This window comes from Bolinopsis microptera, chromosome 10 (assembly GCF_026151205.1).
Source record: "Bolinopsis microptera isolate Bmic1 chromosome 10, MBARI_Bmic_1.0, whole genome shotgun sequence".
Taxonomy (NCBI): domain Eukaryota; kingdom Metazoa; phylum Ctenophora; class Tentaculata; order Lobata; family Bolinopsidae; genus Bolinopsis; species Bolinopsis microptera.
The window spans coordinates 4,534,169-4,551,211 of NC_087081.1; the positions used below are offsets into that span (position 1 = coordinate 4,534,169).

The 17,043-nt window shown below is 38.1% G+C and overlaps 2 protein-coding genes and 1 long non-coding RNA gene across 3 annotated transcripts; 2 read left to right on the forward strand and 1 right to left on the reverse strand.

Annotated features, from left to right (window-relative positions):
- Positions 1 to 421: 421 nt before the first annotated feature.
- Positions 422 to 1,420, reverse strand: LOC134822251 (craniofacial development protein 2-like). Its single transcript, XM_063833158.1, has one exon. The coding sequence runs from the start codon at positions 1,418 to 1,420 to the stop codon at positions 422 to 424; it is 999 nt and encodes a 332-aa protein (XP_063689228.1).
- Positions 1,421 to 6,923: 5,503 nt separating this feature from the next.
- Positions 6,924 to 7,489, forward strand: LOC134821924 (uncharacterized). The gene is made up of 3 exons (XR_010161086.1): positions 6,924 to 6,979; positions 7,165 to 7,280; positions 7,426 to 7,489. It is a non-coding gene; the product is annotated as an uncharacterized LOC134821924 (long non-coding RNA).
- Positions 7,490 to 9,237: 1,748 nt separating this feature from the next.
- LOC134822424 (adhesion G-protein coupled receptor G6-like) lies at positions 9,238 to 15,971 on the forward strand. Its single transcript, XM_063833485.1, has 9 exons — positions 9,238 to 9,334; positions 10,364 to 10,559; positions 10,739 to 10,909; positions 11,037 to 11,186; positions 11,367 to 11,600; positions 11,768 to 11,876; positions 13,288 to 13,442; positions 13,585 to 13,705; positions 14,830 to 15,971. Exons 1-9 carry the CDS (start codon positions 9,332 to 9,334, stop codon positions 15,485 to 15,487), a joined length of 1,797 nt encoding a protein of 598 aa, XP_063689555.1. The 5' UTR covers positions 9,238 to 9,331; the 3' UTR covers positions 15,488 to 15,971.
- Positions 15,972 to 17,043: the final 1,072 nt, after the last annotated feature.

Consider the following 17,043-nt stretch of genomic DNA (forward strand, 5'->3'; position numbering starts at 1 on the left):
CATGAAGAGGTCTCCTCCTAGTCGTTGGAGTGGCCTGCATCACACACATCTCTTCTACGGCGTAACATGTTTCTCCATTCCACTCGCTTTAGAGCCAACTGTTTACTACATCTCTGCTGATGCTATCGACACCTGTAAATTCAGCCGCATCCTCGAGTACACAGGCCATCCAGCCTTTGCGGGGTCGTCCTCTCAGTCTCTTTCCATAGTTTGGTTTCCAATCCAGTAAGAAATTGGGAAACCGCGTCTCTGGCATTCTGACAACATGTCCGTACCACCTTAGTCTAGCCGCACTGATGAAAGTTTCGATAGACTAAATTCCAGCACGCCTGAGAACTTCTTCGTTGGAGACATAGAAGAACCACTTTATCTTCAAGATTCTTCTCAGGGAGGTCAGATGGAAGACCTCAAATAGTTTCATCTACTTCTTTGTTGTGTTCCATATAACAGAATACGGATGTTGTTCGATAGCAGGCACATCGTGCCTTTTAGCAGTGATCTTAGCTACCGACTGCAGTTTGATTTGCAGCCGTCCACGAACAAGATAGTGATCTGAACCAATGTCCGCCACACGACATACCTTAACATCGAGTAGCGAGTGTTGGAATCGTCCACTAATACAAATATGATCTATTTGATTCATATTTAACCCGTTTGGAGACCGCCATGTACCCTTGTGGATGTCTCTATGCTGGAACAGAGTTCCACCAATAACAAGTTGATTAGCTACACAGAAATCCATGAGCCTGGTCCCATTGTCGCTTGATGAACTATGGAGAGATTCTCCACCAATAACTCCCTCGAATCCATATCTGTTTGAAGTAACCTTTCCATTGAAGTCACCCAGTAGCAGTTTCAGATCATGTCGGGGCAGTTCACCAAACGGGTCTGATAAAACGTTGTAAAAACGATCTTTCTCTCCGTCATCAGCACCGTCAGTCGGAGCGTAGGCTACAACAACAGATATGTTGAGGTGTTTGCCGTGTAACCTAGCTGTTAAGGCCCGCTCTGTTGTATGTACATAAGAGATCAGGGAGTTCCTGACCTTTTTGGAAAGATATAGGCCAACCCCTTGCCTTTTGATACCATCTCCCCTACCAGAATGAATAAGTAGAATACCATTGTCCAAAAGTTTACTTCCAGATCCTGGCATATGAGTTTCAGTAATACCCAAAATATCAAGACTGTAGTGATCAATGTTCTGACTGAATTGATAAAGCTGTGAAGATGAGCTGATTAAAGATAAAACATTCCAGGTTCCAAAGTACATTGAGTGTTTACTGTAGTTGATAGGATTGGACTTGCTGAAATCAGTGTCAACATGAGCGATCTGTTGACTAATTACTCTGTTGTTATGACGAGCAACCACTCTTCTCATCAGGTCACTGGGGTCCCTGAGGCTTTGCCCAGTTGCCGTCATCTTGGTCTCACCCGACCTCGCAGAGGTAGAGGCACACCGTCCTTGATTTGGGTGTAATGTTTCAGTAGCAAACTTTTAGAAAGGAGAAGTTGCCAGCATCTCGCACCCGGTTTTTTATCGACCTTTGCCTGTCGAGGCGCTTACAAGTGGGTTGCAATTTAGCTGTTAGCAAAGCGCTTATAAACGCTTACAAGTGGGTTGCAATTTAGCTGTTAGCAAAGCGCTTATAAACGCTTACAAGTGGGTTGCAATTTAGCTGTTAGCAAAGCGCTTATAAACGCTTACAAGTGGGTTGCAATTTAGCTGTTAGCAAAGCGCTTATAAACGCTTACAAGTGGGTTGCAATTTAGCTGTTAGCAAAGCGCTTATAAACGCTTACAAGTGGGTTGCAATTTAGCTGTTAGCAAAGCGCTTATAAACGCTTACAAGTGGGTTGCAATTTAGCTGTTAGCAAAGCGCTTATAAACGCTTACAAGTGGGTTGCAATTTAGCTGTTAGCAAAGCGCTTATAAACGCTTACAAGTGGGTTGCAATTTAGCTGTTAGCAAAGCGCTTATAAACGCTTACAAGTGGGTTGCAATTTAGCTGTTAGCAAAGCGCTTATAAACGCTTACAAGTGGGTTGCAATTTAGCTGTTAGCAAAGCGCTTATAAACGCTTACAAGTGGGTTGCAATTTAGCTGTTAGCAAAGCGCTTATAAACGCTTACAAGTGGGTTGCAATTTAGCTGTTAGCAAAGCGCTTATAAACGCTTACAAGTGGGTTGCAATTTAGCTGTTAGCAAAGCGCTTATAAGCGCTTACAAGTGGGTTGCAATTTAGCTGTTAGCAAAGCGATTATAAGCGCTTACAAGTGGGTTGCAATTTAGCTGTTAGCAAAGCGATTATAAGCGCTTACAAGTGGGTTGCAATTTAGCTGTTAGCAAAGCGCTTATAAGCGCTTACAAGTGGGTTGCAATTTAGCTGTTAGCAAAGCGCTTATAAACGCTTACAAGTGGGTTGCAATTTAGCTGTTAGCAAAGCGCTTATAAGCGCTTACAAGTGGGTTGCAATTTAGCTGTTAGCAAAGCGCTTATAAACGCTTACAAGTGGGTTGCAATTTAGCTGTTAGCAAAGCGATTATAAACGCTTACAAGTGGGTTGCAATTTAGCTGTTAGCAAAGCGATTATAAACGCTTACAAGTGGGTTGCAATTTAGCTGTTAGCAAAGCGCTTATAAACGCTTACAAGTGGGTTGCAATTTAGCTGTTAGCAAAGCGATTATAAACGCTTACAAGTGGGTTGCAATTTAGCTGTTAGCAAAGCGATTATAAACGCTTACAAGTGGGTTGCAATTTAGCTGTTAGCAAAGCGCTTATAAACGCTTAAAAGTGGGTTGCAATTTAGCTGTTAGCAAAGCGCTTATAAACGATTATAAACAAGTGGGTTGCAATTTAGCTGTTAGCAAAGCGATTATAAACGCTTACAAGTGGGTTGCAATTAAGCTGTTAGCAAAGCGCTTATAAGCGCTTACAAGTGGGTTGCAATTTAGCTGTTAGCAAAGCGCTTATAAGCGCTTACAAGTGGGTTGCAATTTAGCTGTTAGCAAAGCGCTTATAAACGCTTACAAGTGGGTTGCAATTTAGCTGTTAGCAAAGCGATTATAAACGCTTACAAGTGGGTTGCAATTTAGCTGTTAGCAAAGCGCTTATAAACGCTTACAAGTGGGTTGCAATTTAGCTGTTAGCAAAGCGATTATAAACGCTTACAAGTGGGTTGCAATTTAGCTGTTAGCAAAGCGATTATAAACGCTTACAAGTGGGTTGCAATTTAGCTGTTAGCAAAGCGATTATAAACGCTTACAAGTGGGTTGCAATTTAGCTGTTAGCAAAGCGCTTATAAACGCTTAAAAGTGGGTTGCAATTTAGCTGTTAGCAAAGCGCTTATAAACGATTATAAACAAGTGGGTTGCAATTTAGCTGTTAGCAAAGCGATTATAAACGCTTACAAGTGGGTTGCAATTTAGCTGTTAGCAAAGCGATTATAAACGCTTACAAGTGGGTTGCAATTTAGCTGTTAGCAAAGCGCTTATAAACGCTTAAAAGTGGGTTGCAATTTAGCTGTTAGCAAAGCGCTTATAAACGCTTACAAGTGGGTTGCAATTTAGCTGTTAGCAAAGCGCTTATAAGCGCTTACAAGTGGGTTGCAATTTAGCTGTTAGCAAAGCGCTTATAAACGCTTAAAAGTGGGTTGCAATTTAGCTGTTAGCAAAGCGCTTATAAACGCTTACAAGTGGGTTGCAATTTAGCTGTTAGCAAAGCGCTTATAAACGCTTACAAGTGGGTTGCAATTTAGCTGTTAGCAAAGCGATTATAAACGCTTACAAGTGGGTTGCAATTTAGCTGTTAGCAAAGCGATTATAAACGCTTACAAGTGGGTTGCAATTTAGCTGTTAGCAAAGCGATTATAAACGCTTACAAGTGGGTTGCAATTTAGCTGTTAGCAAAGCGCTTATAAACGCTTAAAAGTGGGTTGCAATTTAGCTGTTAGCAAAGCGCTTATAAACGCTTACAAGTGGGTTGCAATTTAGCTGTTAGCAAAGCGCTTATAAGCGCTTACAAGTGGGTTGCAATTTAGCTGTTAGCAAAGCGCTTATAAACGCTTAAAAGTGGGTTGCAATTTAGCTGTTAGCAAAGCGCTTATAAACGCTTAAAAGTGGGTTGCAATTTAGCTGTTAGCAAAGCGCTTATAAACGCTTACAAGTGGGTTGCAATTTAGCTGTTAGCAAAGCGCTTATAAACGCTTACAAGTGGGTTGCAATTTAGCTGTTAGCAAAGCGCTTATAAACGCTTACAAGTGGGTTGCAATTTAGCTGTTAGCAAAGCGATTATAAACGCTTACAAGTGGGTTGCAATTTAGCTGTTAGCAAAGCGATTATAAACGCTTACAAGTGGGTTGCAATTTAGCTGTTAGCAAAGCGATTATAAACGCTTACAAGTGGGTTGCAATTTAGCTGTTAGCAAAGCGATTATAAACGCTTACAAGTGGGTTGCAATTTAGCTGTTAGCAAAGCGCTTATAAACGCTTACAAGTGGGTTGCAATTTAGCTGTTAGCAAAGCGCTTATAAGCGCTTACAAGTGGGTTGCAATTTAGCTGTTAGCAAAGCGCTTATAAGCGCTTACAAGTGGGTTGCAATTTAGCTGTTAGCAAAGCGCTTATAAACGCTTACAAGTGGGTTGCAATTTAGCTGTTAGCAAAGCGCTTATAAACGCTTACAAGTGGGTTGCAATTTAGCTGTTAGCAAAGCGCTTATAAGCGCTTACAAGTGGGTTGCAATTTAGCTGTTAGCAAAGCGCTTATAAACGCTTACAAGTGGGTTGCAATTTAGCTGTTAGCAAAGCGCTTATAAACGCTTACAAGTGGGTTGCAATTTAGCTGTTAGCAAAGCGCTTATAAACGCTTACAAGTGGGTTGCAATTTAGCTGTTAGCAAAGCGCTTATAAACGCTTACAAGTGGGTTGCAATTTAGCTGTTAGCAAAGCGATTATAAACGCTTACAAGTGGGTTGCAATTTAGCTGTTAGCAAAGCGCTTATAAACGCTTAAAAGTGGGTTGCAATTTAGCTGTTAGCAAAGCGATTATAAACGCTTACAAGTGGGTTGCAATTTAGCTGTTAGCAAAGCGATTATAAACGCTTACAAGTGGGTTGCAATTTAGCTGTTAGCAAAGCGCTTATAAACGCTTACAAGTGGGTTGCAATTTAGCTGTTAGCAAAGCGCTTATAAACGCTTACAAGTGGGTTGCAATTAAGCTGTTAGCAAAGCGCTTATAAACGCTTATAAGTGGGTTGCAATTTAGCTGTTAGCAAAGCGCTTATAAACGCTTACAAGTGGGTTGCAATTTAGCTGTTAGCAAAGCGCTTATAAACGCTTACAAGTGGGTTGCAATTTAGCTGTTAGCAAAGCGCTTATAAACGCTTATAAGTGGGTTGCAATTTAGCTGTTAGCAAAGCGCTTATAAGCGCTTAAAAGTGGGTTGCAATTTAGCTGTTAGCAAAGCGCTTATAAACGCTTACAAGTGGGTTGCAATTTAGCTGTTAGCAAAGCGCTTATAAACGCTTACAAGTGGGTTGCAATTTAGCTGTTAGCAAAGCGCTTATAAACGCTTAAAAGTGGGTTGCAATTTAGCTGTTAGCAAAGCGCTTATAAACGCTTACAAGTGGGTTGCAATTTAGCTGTTAGCAAAGCGCTTATAAACACTTAAAAGTGGGTTGCAATTTAGCTGTTAGCAAAGCGCTTATAAACGCTTAAAAGTGGGTTGCAATTTAGCTGTTAGCAAAGCGCTTATAAACGCTTACAAGTGGGTTGCAATTTAGCTGTTAGCAAAGCGCTTATAAACGCTTACAAGTGGGTTGCAATTTAGCTGTTAGCAAAGCGCTTATAAACGCTTAAAAGTGGGTTGCAATTTAGCTGTTAGCAAAGCGCTTATAAACGCTTAAAAGTGGGTTGCAATTTAGCTGTTAGCAAAGCGCTTATAAACGCTTAAAAGTGGGTTGCAATTTAGCTGTTAGCAAAGCGCTTATAAACGCTTAAAAGTGGGTTGCAATTTAGCTGTTAGCAAAGCGCTTATAAACGCTTACAAGTGGGTTGCAATTTAGCTGTTAGCAAAGCGCTTATAAACGCTTAAAAGTGGGTTGCAATTTAGCTGTTAGCAAAGCGCTTATAAACGCTTAAAAGTGGGTTGCAATTTAGCTGTTAGCAAAGCGCTTATAAACGCTTAAAAGTGGGTTGCAATTTAGCTGTTAGCAAAGCGCTTATAAACGCTTACAAGTGGGTTGCAATTTAGCTGTTAGCAAAGCGCTTATAAACGCTTAAAAGTGGGTTGCAATTTAGCTGTTAGCAAAGCGCTTATAAGCGCTTTTTCGATGCTGCCCCTAACCTGCATGGTCGGAACGGGGGAGTGCCCGGAATTGAAAATCGCTTATAAGCGCTTTCTCAATGCCCCTCAATTAACCTTGGAACGGGAGAGTGCCCGGAATTAGAAAGCGCTTATAAGCTAACAGGTGATACTCGTAAAATATTTGTTTCAAATATTAGGACCGTCGACGAGTCCAACTCCAACTCGGCGCGATCAGTCCTGGTCAAGGTTGTTAAATACGTCAAATTTTCGTGAAATAATACGACGTATTCGGTTCTAATAAAGAATACGTCGTAATACGCCGTAATACGGTAATTTTTATGGACTGTTAAATATTTCCACGAATACGCCATAATACGCGTAATACGCTGATTTGTCAAAATTAAACATTACAGCTGCGCACCACCCTCATCACACCTTTTCGTAATACGTCAATTTTTGAGGATTAATACGTATTCGTATTCCAATACGTATTCCCTCCTAATACGTATTTAACAACCTTGGTCCTGGTAGGTTATAAACCTACAAGGACGCTTCCGAATCACCCCTGGCCGTGGCCGTATCATATATATTTATAACCATTTATAAGCATTTATAAGCGATTATAATGTACCCTCCAATGCTCGTATTGGAGACACTCACTTAGATTTCCTCGCCGTCAAAGGTTAGAACTTTTTTATAAATGTTTTGTTGCATTGAGGAGTTTTGTGAAACTTGGTTTTCAGATGACTGGCCCAAAACACATTTTTAAAGGAGCAAAAGTAGCATGTTGACACAGATATCTCAACCAATTCTCGACCCATACCATAATTCTTTAAAACCAAGTTATTTCACATCTATTTTTATCAGGGAGAAATTGTAGCGAGTACAAGTTACTGAACTGCACCTTCGAAAATGTTGCTCTTGGTGAAAAGGATACGTGTGACGGGATTACAGCTCATTGCAAGCTTAAATCTCTTTCCAAGGTATCTATCATCAGACATTTTTTTGTGGATTGATATTGCACATTTTCAGTAATTAACATGGCTAAATTAATGTAATAAACGTCTTTTAATTAACGTGATATATCCCAGCTGTTTCGCCATTGTTTTAATTTTAAACCATTCCTAGACTACATACTGGATAAACGACACAAGGTCGGACTGCAAGCTAAATAAGATAAGCAACCGTACCCTGACTTCCATCAACGTGTTACAAGGACAACTAGTAACTTTGACATTGAAGCAACATACACGTTGTCTAGTGTACTCACAGTTACTGCTACAGTTACTGCAACAAGAATTTAAGGATAACCAATCTGATTTTAAACGTGGCGATAGACTGAACGGTGTTATGATCATATTGACTCAGATGAGCTCCTCAATGAATGTTTCTATTGAGTTGCGGAAAATGTGGGAGCATGTTTGTTATAACTTTCTGAATCTTTCAGTTGGTATCAAATATCTCGTGAAATATATCTCGAAATTATAACAAGTTATTTAAAATCATTTTGAATGGTCAATTTTTTACGATTTTCTATTAAAAATCTCATTTCATAACAGTTCAAATCTAAATTGTCCTCAGAGCGAAAGACCTAAGACTAGCCTTCATGAAAAATGTTCAATCAGAGAATGGCTTCAGAACCACCCATGGAAAAAAAGTTACTGTGGTCTTATGGGAAGTTAAGTTTCCTCTAGCAAAGGAAGAAACACTTGATTTTCCTATGGCAGAGGGTAATGTATTTAGATGTTTATTCTTTCCCTCTTTTTTATCAAGACACTTATTTTACTTCGGAGTATTCCAACAGCTACATTGTTACACAAGTGCAACCAGCCAATTACAGGAAGCCGGAGGATTTTTTTAGCCAGTGACGGTTAAGGTAGTGTGTACCATACTTTCTTCGCCCGAGACTTTGCTGCAATGTGCAGCTCCTCATTTAACCCTCACACCCGATTTATCGAGTATTCGGCTGAGTAGACCGGGGGCTGCATAGACCACTCAGGATCCTTAGCTGAACGTCAACGACGCTCACCCCACGACCAGGCAGACAGTGGGATTTGAACCCGCAACCTCACGATTGCAAAGCTGGCGTTCTAACCAACTGCGCTACCTGGCCTTAAGCCGAAGGATAGCGCTGATATATCTAATTCTATTTCAACAAACGACAAACGTTTAAGTTCACAATTGGATCATTCAACTCTGATGTAATCTTATAATATAAGGGAAATTCCTCATCACTTTATAACTTTCAGGGGTAAAAGATACTGAAATAACACTCACACTGCCAAGGGGCCTTAATGAGTATAAGTATAACAAAACTGCTCTCGATGGTTCTGAATACTTTATAGTCTCCCTATACCATGATCCTGAAACTGATTTCGATAGCAATCTAGAAGGTTCAATGTTCACGATTTCCTCTTTTACTTTTTAAATATACTTTCCTAAATCAATTTGTTTGATGAAGGATTCGTGGACATGGCAGATTGTATTTGATGATATTTGCAGTTTAATCTGAATTTTCCTGATGGATTTCTCAATAAGATAATGTATTTATTTAGCAGATACACGTTACGTCTCGAAATTGGTAGATGTTGAGCCGCCAACCGAGTTATCTGGGCTAAAGAAGGTCAAGAATCAAGAGATCTCAATCGGAATTAGGCTAACTGAAAAGAAAAAGTTTAGTTTGTATTACAACCCTTTGTGCTATTACTATAATGAAACAGGTAAGTGAGCTGCTTCGGTGTAAGGTTACTTACAATGACTGAAATTTAGAAATAGAAACCTATTATATGAAACAATTTACTTATTTTTGTTCACTATTACAATTATATATTTTATGTATAATAGAAGGCTATATAAGTCTTTCTAAAATCCCTTCTCACACCTTATCTTTAGGCTTCATAAAAACCGATTAACCTAAAATAAATCGAACTTTGCAGCGCTCTCTTGGAAGACTGATAATGTTACGACAACATTTACAGAAGACGGTTATACTTTGGAATGTAACACGACTCATCTGACTGCTTTCTCTATACTAATGGTGTGACAATTTGTATACAGTAGCACACAAATTATTAATTAATGATTTGTAATTAGTAATTAAGTAATTAGTAATTGACACTAACAGTAACAGTATACACTAGTTCTCACTAACAATTAACTCAAACGCGTTAAAAAGTGAAGCTAGCGGTTGTTTCCCAACTTGAAGTGTCACAAATCACAATTTGTGACCCATAATACATACTTTATACATATTGAGAAACCTATACTGCTTAATACATAAAAAATAATTTTTTTTTACTGATTTACTGTTGCATGTTGAGCTGCTAGTTAGTGTAATAAGCGCCAAGCGCGAGCGCAAAACTTTTTTCTCCGATTTCAATAAATTTGGTACCAAAAGTTGTCTAAAAATGTAAATAAAATAAATTCACCGTGTAGCAATTTTCGCTAAAAATGCTACACTGCGCTTGTTTGCCGCGCGTGCTTTTTTTGCGCAAATTTTTAGTTTTTGGCCTATAACTTTCACATTCTCAGTTATTATTGCATAATGATTATGGCATCGTAATCAGCTCATCGAAACGAAACTTTAACTTTTAGTACTAACATTTTAAGATTTAAAGGGAAATTATTTTCAAACTGTTTTAATCTGAACACAAGGGTGTGAAATTTCGAAAGAATTGTTTCAAAATATTCAACATTTTAGGAGTTATAGGATTAGGTATTTCAAGCAATAAATTACCCATTTTTCGTCCTTTGTACACAGGAGGCCCACATACAGCTCGTTACCTGGGGACTTCAGGCTATCATGTTCATAAACAATAGAATAGAGATTAGGCGGAATGACAGGCTGAGCGCGGCCCAGTAAACAGCTCGACGTTATCTTGCTACACAGTGGATTTTTATTAATCACAGTTACGGCAATTTAGAAGCAACTTTTGGTACCCAATTTATCAAAATCAGAGACTAAAAATTCTGTGCCAACTCGATCATGGCGCTTATTACATAGACTATGCCTACGTTTCAAAGTAACAAACTAAATCATCACTAAATAACGACCCCTCCTCTCCAGAGCACGAAACTACCTCCTCCGCACGACAGTATACTATCCTACCTAACCTACGTGTGCGGGGGAATGTCGTGTCTTGCTCTAGTGCTCACTCTCATAGCCCTCACTTGGTTCAAGGACATCAGACGGTCTCCTTCTAACAAGATTCACATCTACCTGGCTACAACCATGTTACTTGCCATGCTCCTCTTCCTGGGAGGTAAGTGTGTGGAAATTATTATTAAGTGTTGGGGACTGGGGAGGGGTGTGGAAATTATCGTTTCGAGTTTTAAACAATGATAACTTAGAAAAATAACGATGTGAATTAGCTGTCGTTAGGCGGAGTACCAGGAAATATGGTTGTTATGAAAATTGTTCTCAACTTGTAACTCACCGCAGGAGCAAAACATTATGATGGCATGAACGAGCACCTCTGTAAAGCTATAGCTATAGCTCTACATTACTTGTGGTTAACTATGTTTATGTGGACTGTGGTGGAATCTTACAATCTCTGGTTGCTCTTCATCAGGATCCTTCAAGCTAGAAGCTCCAGATTTATAATGAAATTAGGTTTCTTTTTTTCTGTATCTTGCCTCAGAAATTCAGAATATTGTCACTTTAAATGAAATGATATTCACACTAGAATAGTTTTAAAAAGATGTTATTGTTAGTTTCATGAATGTTTCAAATCTTTCAGCGATAATGGTATTTGTGATACCGGGACTGATTGTTGGTTTAACTGCCGGAATATCTTATGACAGTTATACTGACGACACGGTTTGTCTGCTTCGGAATTCCAACGAGAACAACATACCAATGCTATACTTCGCTTTCTATATTCCAATTGGTAGGTTTGTAGAGATGTCACGGGAACTGATGGCCACTATTTTATTGGTTATGAGGAATATTTTATTGGTTAATAGCAACACTATAAACAGTTTAACAAACCTAATTAAATAATTGTTACAATCTCTTTAATAAATTACTTGCTAAACATTGCGCTAATTACTGGCTAATCATTCCACAGGTGTATCGATTATAGTAAACGGGGGTATCTTCATCGCTGTTGTCGCCAAAATCTTCAAGAAAGGAAGATACCAGCATTTCGAGAGTAAAGTACAGAAAATAATCTCACAGTTGAAGGCTGTTTGTACTTTGTCGTGTGTTTTGGGTCTCGCCTGGGTGCTGGGGTTTCTGGTGTTCGACCATCCCGCTAATATTGCATTTCACTATCTGTTTACTGTCTGCAATACTCTGCAAGGTAGGTCATATAAACCTTCAAAATCTATGATTTCAAAATACTTTATCATGTCATCATTATCTAACAAAATTTACATTGCCACAACTAGCAAAATGAAAAATCTCCATTGTCTGTTAATGATGCCATAATGTCATTTCTAGATTTATTTTGAAAATTTTATTCTGTAGGAGTCCTGATTTTCATCTTTCACTGTGCAATCAAACCGGACATTTACCAGAAGTGGTTGTATTTCTTCTGCAACATTGGGAAGGAATCTAAAAGTACACCCAGTAGCAGGTTTTAAACTAATCAATCTATTGATTTTATCTTCTTAACGTATTTATCTTAAATCCGTGTTCAATTCCTAATTTGTAGCCTTACTCTATAGTGTATTTATTATTTACTAATTTACCAAATTGTGTTAAAATGTTTGGTCACAATATCTTCTCAGTTACATTTACTCCATGCATGCAGTTAAAAGCTATTTTCTTTTTTTTTAATATCTTTAAGCAATTGGGACAAACCGCAATCATAAGCAGCATTCTTTAAAGCATACAGTAAATCTCCGGCCATTTTCTTACCCCAAAAAAGAGTTTAATATATAACATCAATATGACGTGAACAATCAAAACCCCGATTAACCGCGTTCCCCGATTTACCGCGGCTGTTTCAGCTTACCCCAAACTCAGCAGTAAATCGGGGTTTTACTGTATCATACACATATATTACTATTATGATTAGCGGTTTTTAAAGTCAGCTTCAAAAGATCAACATAATGAATGCAGTTGAATATAGTCTTATAACTGCTCCAATACTGAAAATAAGTAATTATTGATGAAGTGTGCGCCATTAAAGTGTCTTTAAACGGCAGTGCTTGTCTAATATCTATGTACCATGAACTTCCATGTATGTATTTAAACTGTGCATGGAAATATTCACACTTTGCGGCTTTAAGTTTAATAAAACCGATACTAACAAGTAAAAACTGTTACTCCAAAACTTAAACTGTAAGTCGAAAAAATAAATTTGAGCTTGTCGTTTCACCGTTACTTTTTCACTGGTATCACCTGCGGGGACAATTTTTCAAATATTACAAATATTTTAAATATTCCAAATATTCCAAATATTTCAAATATTACAACCTACAAACTACAAACTATCAGATCCAAATATTTCAAATATTACAACCTACAAACTACAAACTATCAGATCCAAATATTTCAAATATTACAACCTGCAAACTACAAACTATCAGATCCAAATATTTCAAATATTACAACCTGCAAACTACAAACTATCAGATCCAAATATTTCAAATATTACAACCTACAAACTACAAAATATCAGATAAAGAGTATCTTTGACAGGCTGTTATCTTTTACTTCTATTCCCTGCAAGAGCACAACAACTTAATTTACAACTTTCCTAATTCGAAACATCCTAATCTCCATGTGACTTTTACTCTTAAGTAAGTCTCGAAGGCGTCCGCTAAATAACAACATGCATCTCCAACTGTTAAAACAAATAGCCGGATATAAATTTATACATAAAATTCTAATATCATGGTAAATTTACGCATAGACTTTTGTCTTTTTAACAAAATTCCGTCACAGCTTATTTGCGGTCTTTTGAAGCTGCAGTCATATCTAGGAGGCTTTCGCAGGTACAAGAATATATCAACACCTATTCACATCAGAAATGATTCCAGATCAAATACTCCAACAAAAAGCAGACTGGATTTATTTACCGGGATGTTCCAAAAACGAAGCTCCATAGTAACCCTCTCCACCACCGTCACCAAGTTGAGTCTAACAAAGCAGCTGACTCGCCAAAGGACTGACAGCAAAGATTCCCTAACTGCCGGTTTGTTTTAACTTTTTAATAAACTTATCACGATAACCAATTAATCGTGTAGTATAAAGGACTTAGCAGGACTCTCTCATACGAATTTATTTATTTGGAAGCCTTCAATGTTTTTACTGACCCATGATCTCTTACAACGTAGGTATGCAAACAGCGGTGGCTCTAATGAAGAAAGCATCGCTGGAGCCACTTGAAGAAAAGGAAAGCTCCGTTGCTAGTCCTTCACTGGAGCCTGTTAAAATAGTACGGAAAAAGATGTTAAGGTATGTTTCCGTTGGTAAGTAGTACATTTTATGATTCAGATGAAAATTTATAAGATCACGTCATTTAATTTTACAACTTACTATTTTCCTACGTTTATGATACTACATGTATATATTAAAGGGAAATTGGTAGATCACCGACCGGCTATAAGCCGGTTATAAGCCGGCTATAAACCGGCTTATAGCCGGCTACAATTTTTATAGCCGGCTATAAGCCGGCTTATAGCCGGTTAGTAGCCGCTTACATTTGTTGTTGAGCGACGGCTATTAGCCGGTTATAAGCCGGCTATTAGCCGTTTAGGTATCGGCTATAAGAAATTCAGTGAAAACGGCTATTAGCCGGTTATAAGCCGGCTATTAGCCGTTTAGGTATCGAAAGTGGTTATAAGCCGGTTATAAGATATTAACTCAACTTCATCGTACTGAACGATAGTCAGGAGCCGGCTATAAGAAATTCAGCGAAAACGGCTATTAGCCGGTTATAAGCCGGCTTTTAGCCGTTTAGGTATCAAAAGTGGTTATAAGCCGGCTATAAGATATTAACTTAACTTCATCGTACTGAACTGAGTTAATATCTTATAACCGGCTTATAGCCGGCTTATAGCCGGCTTATAACCACTTTCGATACCTAAACGGCTAATAGCCGGCTTATAACCGGCTAATAGCCGTTTTCACTGAATTTCTTATAGCCGGCTCCTGACTATCGTTCAGTACGATGTAGTTGAGTTAATATCTTATAACCGGCTTATTGCCGGCTTATAGCCGGCTTATAACCACTTTTAATACCAAAACGGCTAATAGCAGGCTTATAACCGGCTAATAGCCGTCGCTCAACAACAAATGTAAGCGGCTACTAACCGGCTATAAGCCGGTTTATAGCCGGCTTATAACCGGCTTATAGCCGGTCGGTGATCTACCAACTGGCCATATTAAAATATTGTGGACTAGTTGCTAAAGAATTATTTGTAAACGAAAAAACATCATGGGCCGATTTTCATACTACAAATTCAATTAAAGAATTTTCATTTGGATTCCAAATTAAGGCTTGGTGATTTTTAAAATATTCGGCCCGGCGTACGTATTTTAATTGTAAAACTATTTTATTGATCAGTTCATCATTTCAGCTCCCGATCCTCACTTGGAGACCAGTCAGGGCACAATTTAACTCCTCCGGGTGACCCTGTTCCCAGCTATTTCGAGTTCCTGGAAGCTCAAGAAACTAACACTAACAATCCCAAGAGATCAACTTTACCGAGAAGTTTTGCTATTGCTCAGACAAAGATAAAGGATGCAGTGGCAGCCATAAGTCCTGAACGCCATGACAGACCTAAAAGAAAAGAAGTTTCCACGGTCGCGACCGCGAATAAAGATAAAGTAATCATTGCAGGAAAGAAGATAATAAGAAGCCAGCATATGCGAGTAGAGGAGCAAAGTCAGCAATTAGCTGAGATTGAGCTTAACTTGGAGCAACGACTATTCGTATTAAACAGCAGCAGTCCTGATTCAAGTTCGTATGCCTCCGGAAAAAGGTCCGCTTCTCCTCTAGATCTGATCAGAGGCCGAGGAAAAATAACACCCACGCCCCCACCACAGAGTGAAGTTGTAAAATTCAAGAGAAAACAAACTCTAAAACAAACTCCCAAAGCGGAAATTGATCAATTGTCAACACTAAAAAATGGTGCTAAGTTCAAGGCAAGGTTGACTCCTAAAACTTCACTGGAAATAAAGCCCCAAACTCCGATTACCACAAAACTTTCTCAGTTAGAAGAATGGATTCTTTGAGAGCACTTATAAGATCCGGGACAGAATGACACCTTATTTATCATTTCATATGATTCATTTCTATTACCTATAAATAGTTTTTGAATATATCTGGTATAGCTGCGTATCAAAATCCTATTTATCTTTGTTCTTTTGTTGATATCGTGATAGAACTTGCTTAGGATATCTTAATATTTTGACCACTTTTCGTAATGAAGATTTATGATTTATTTATGAAACTATTTTACCAAAACCAATAATCATGGGTAAAGTGGAGCACTACACTGGAGCTGCAGCTGTACTCAGCAATAACGATTCGATAAAACTCAGCTAATTGGACACTAATTACCGCCCTTATCCCGAAGTACCATGGGCCCGAAAGCGACCCAAATGGATTTTTACAGAGTGTAATTGATGTAATAAACCAAAACTGATTACTATTCGTAAGCCGTGAATGAATTCAAATTAATATCAATTCCTTTTGTTTTGGAAAGGGGAACACTGGCAGTGGTCCACTCTACCAATGATTATGAGTTTTGGTATCATCTCTTTTTGGTTGATTTCAGGGTCCTTGACAAAGTCGAAATATAAAACTGATAACTTCGTCAATAAAGAGATAATTTCAACAATTTCGAAATTTTACCTTTTTGAGTCAGCATATCTGTCGATCATTGACTGAATATGCCAATTTATACTCATTCAAGTTGGTATCAAATTCATGTAATATGTCATTTAACTGTCGTGGGAAAGCAAAATCTAATCAAAATCACGAATGAGCAGAATTCTCACCTTTTGCACGTGCAAACGATAAGCAGACGTTGCGTGCGCATCCAATATTGAATCACCATAAATTTTATAATGTGTGTAGTTCATATATAAGTTAGTACGCATGCAAAGTTTCGATAGATTTCAAGAAGAACTTATATCACGACGGCACTCCAAGGTTGACAGAAAATGGCGAAAATAGCAATTTTCGCCAATTTGGGCGTGTTGATGACGTGATCAAGTGGTATATTTGATGACTACCAATATTAGTGTTTAGAATTAGATAACGCAAATAAATATAGATAACGTAATTTTAACGAGCGTATAAGCATCAGCATGACGCCATACATTTTCGAAAATAACATCGTTCTCAAATTGTAGTAACTATTAATTTCGAATGGAATCAATATATAAAGTTAATCTACTATAAGTACTAACTACTACTAACTACTTCGAATGAACATCGTGACCACATGCTATTCGGAAGTTTTTGGAGGTTTCAGTAAATAATCGCACGGTGATTTAATTGAGATACTAATAACAATTGCAAGTATTCCAAGTTTTCACGTTGATTTAATCGCTCAAGTTCCTGCTTTGTGAAATAGTAATTTTTCCTCCCTAAATACTACCTTCACCACAAGACAAGACATTCTGTAATGCCTGCTGCTATTCGAATTTTAAACTATCGTTAATAATATTTATTCGAATATCGTGCTTGTGATCGTAAATTTTTGTTCATTATGCTTATATCTTTTATGTAGTCATAAATGTTTTCAACTTTCACTCGTTCCTGCTTTCAAGAGTTTTAATTT

What these genes read in the sequence shown, in the direction of transcription:
- LOC134822251 (XM_063833158.1), bottom strand. Translation starts at nt 1,420, where the DNA reads ATGACGGCAACTGGGCAAAGCCTCAGGGACCCCAGTGACCTGATGAGA.
- LOC134822424 (XM_063833485.1), top strand. An exon ending in TGTCTGCAATACTCTGCAAG is followed by an intron (nt 11,601 to 11,767) that starts GTAGGTCATATA and finishes TTTATTCTGTAG; the next exon opens with GAGTCCTGATTTTCATCTTT. An exon ending in AAAAGTACACCCAGTAGCAG is followed by an intron (nt 11,877 to 13,287) that starts GTTTTAAACTAA and finishes AAATGATTCCAG; the next exon opens with ATCAAATACTCCAACAAAAA.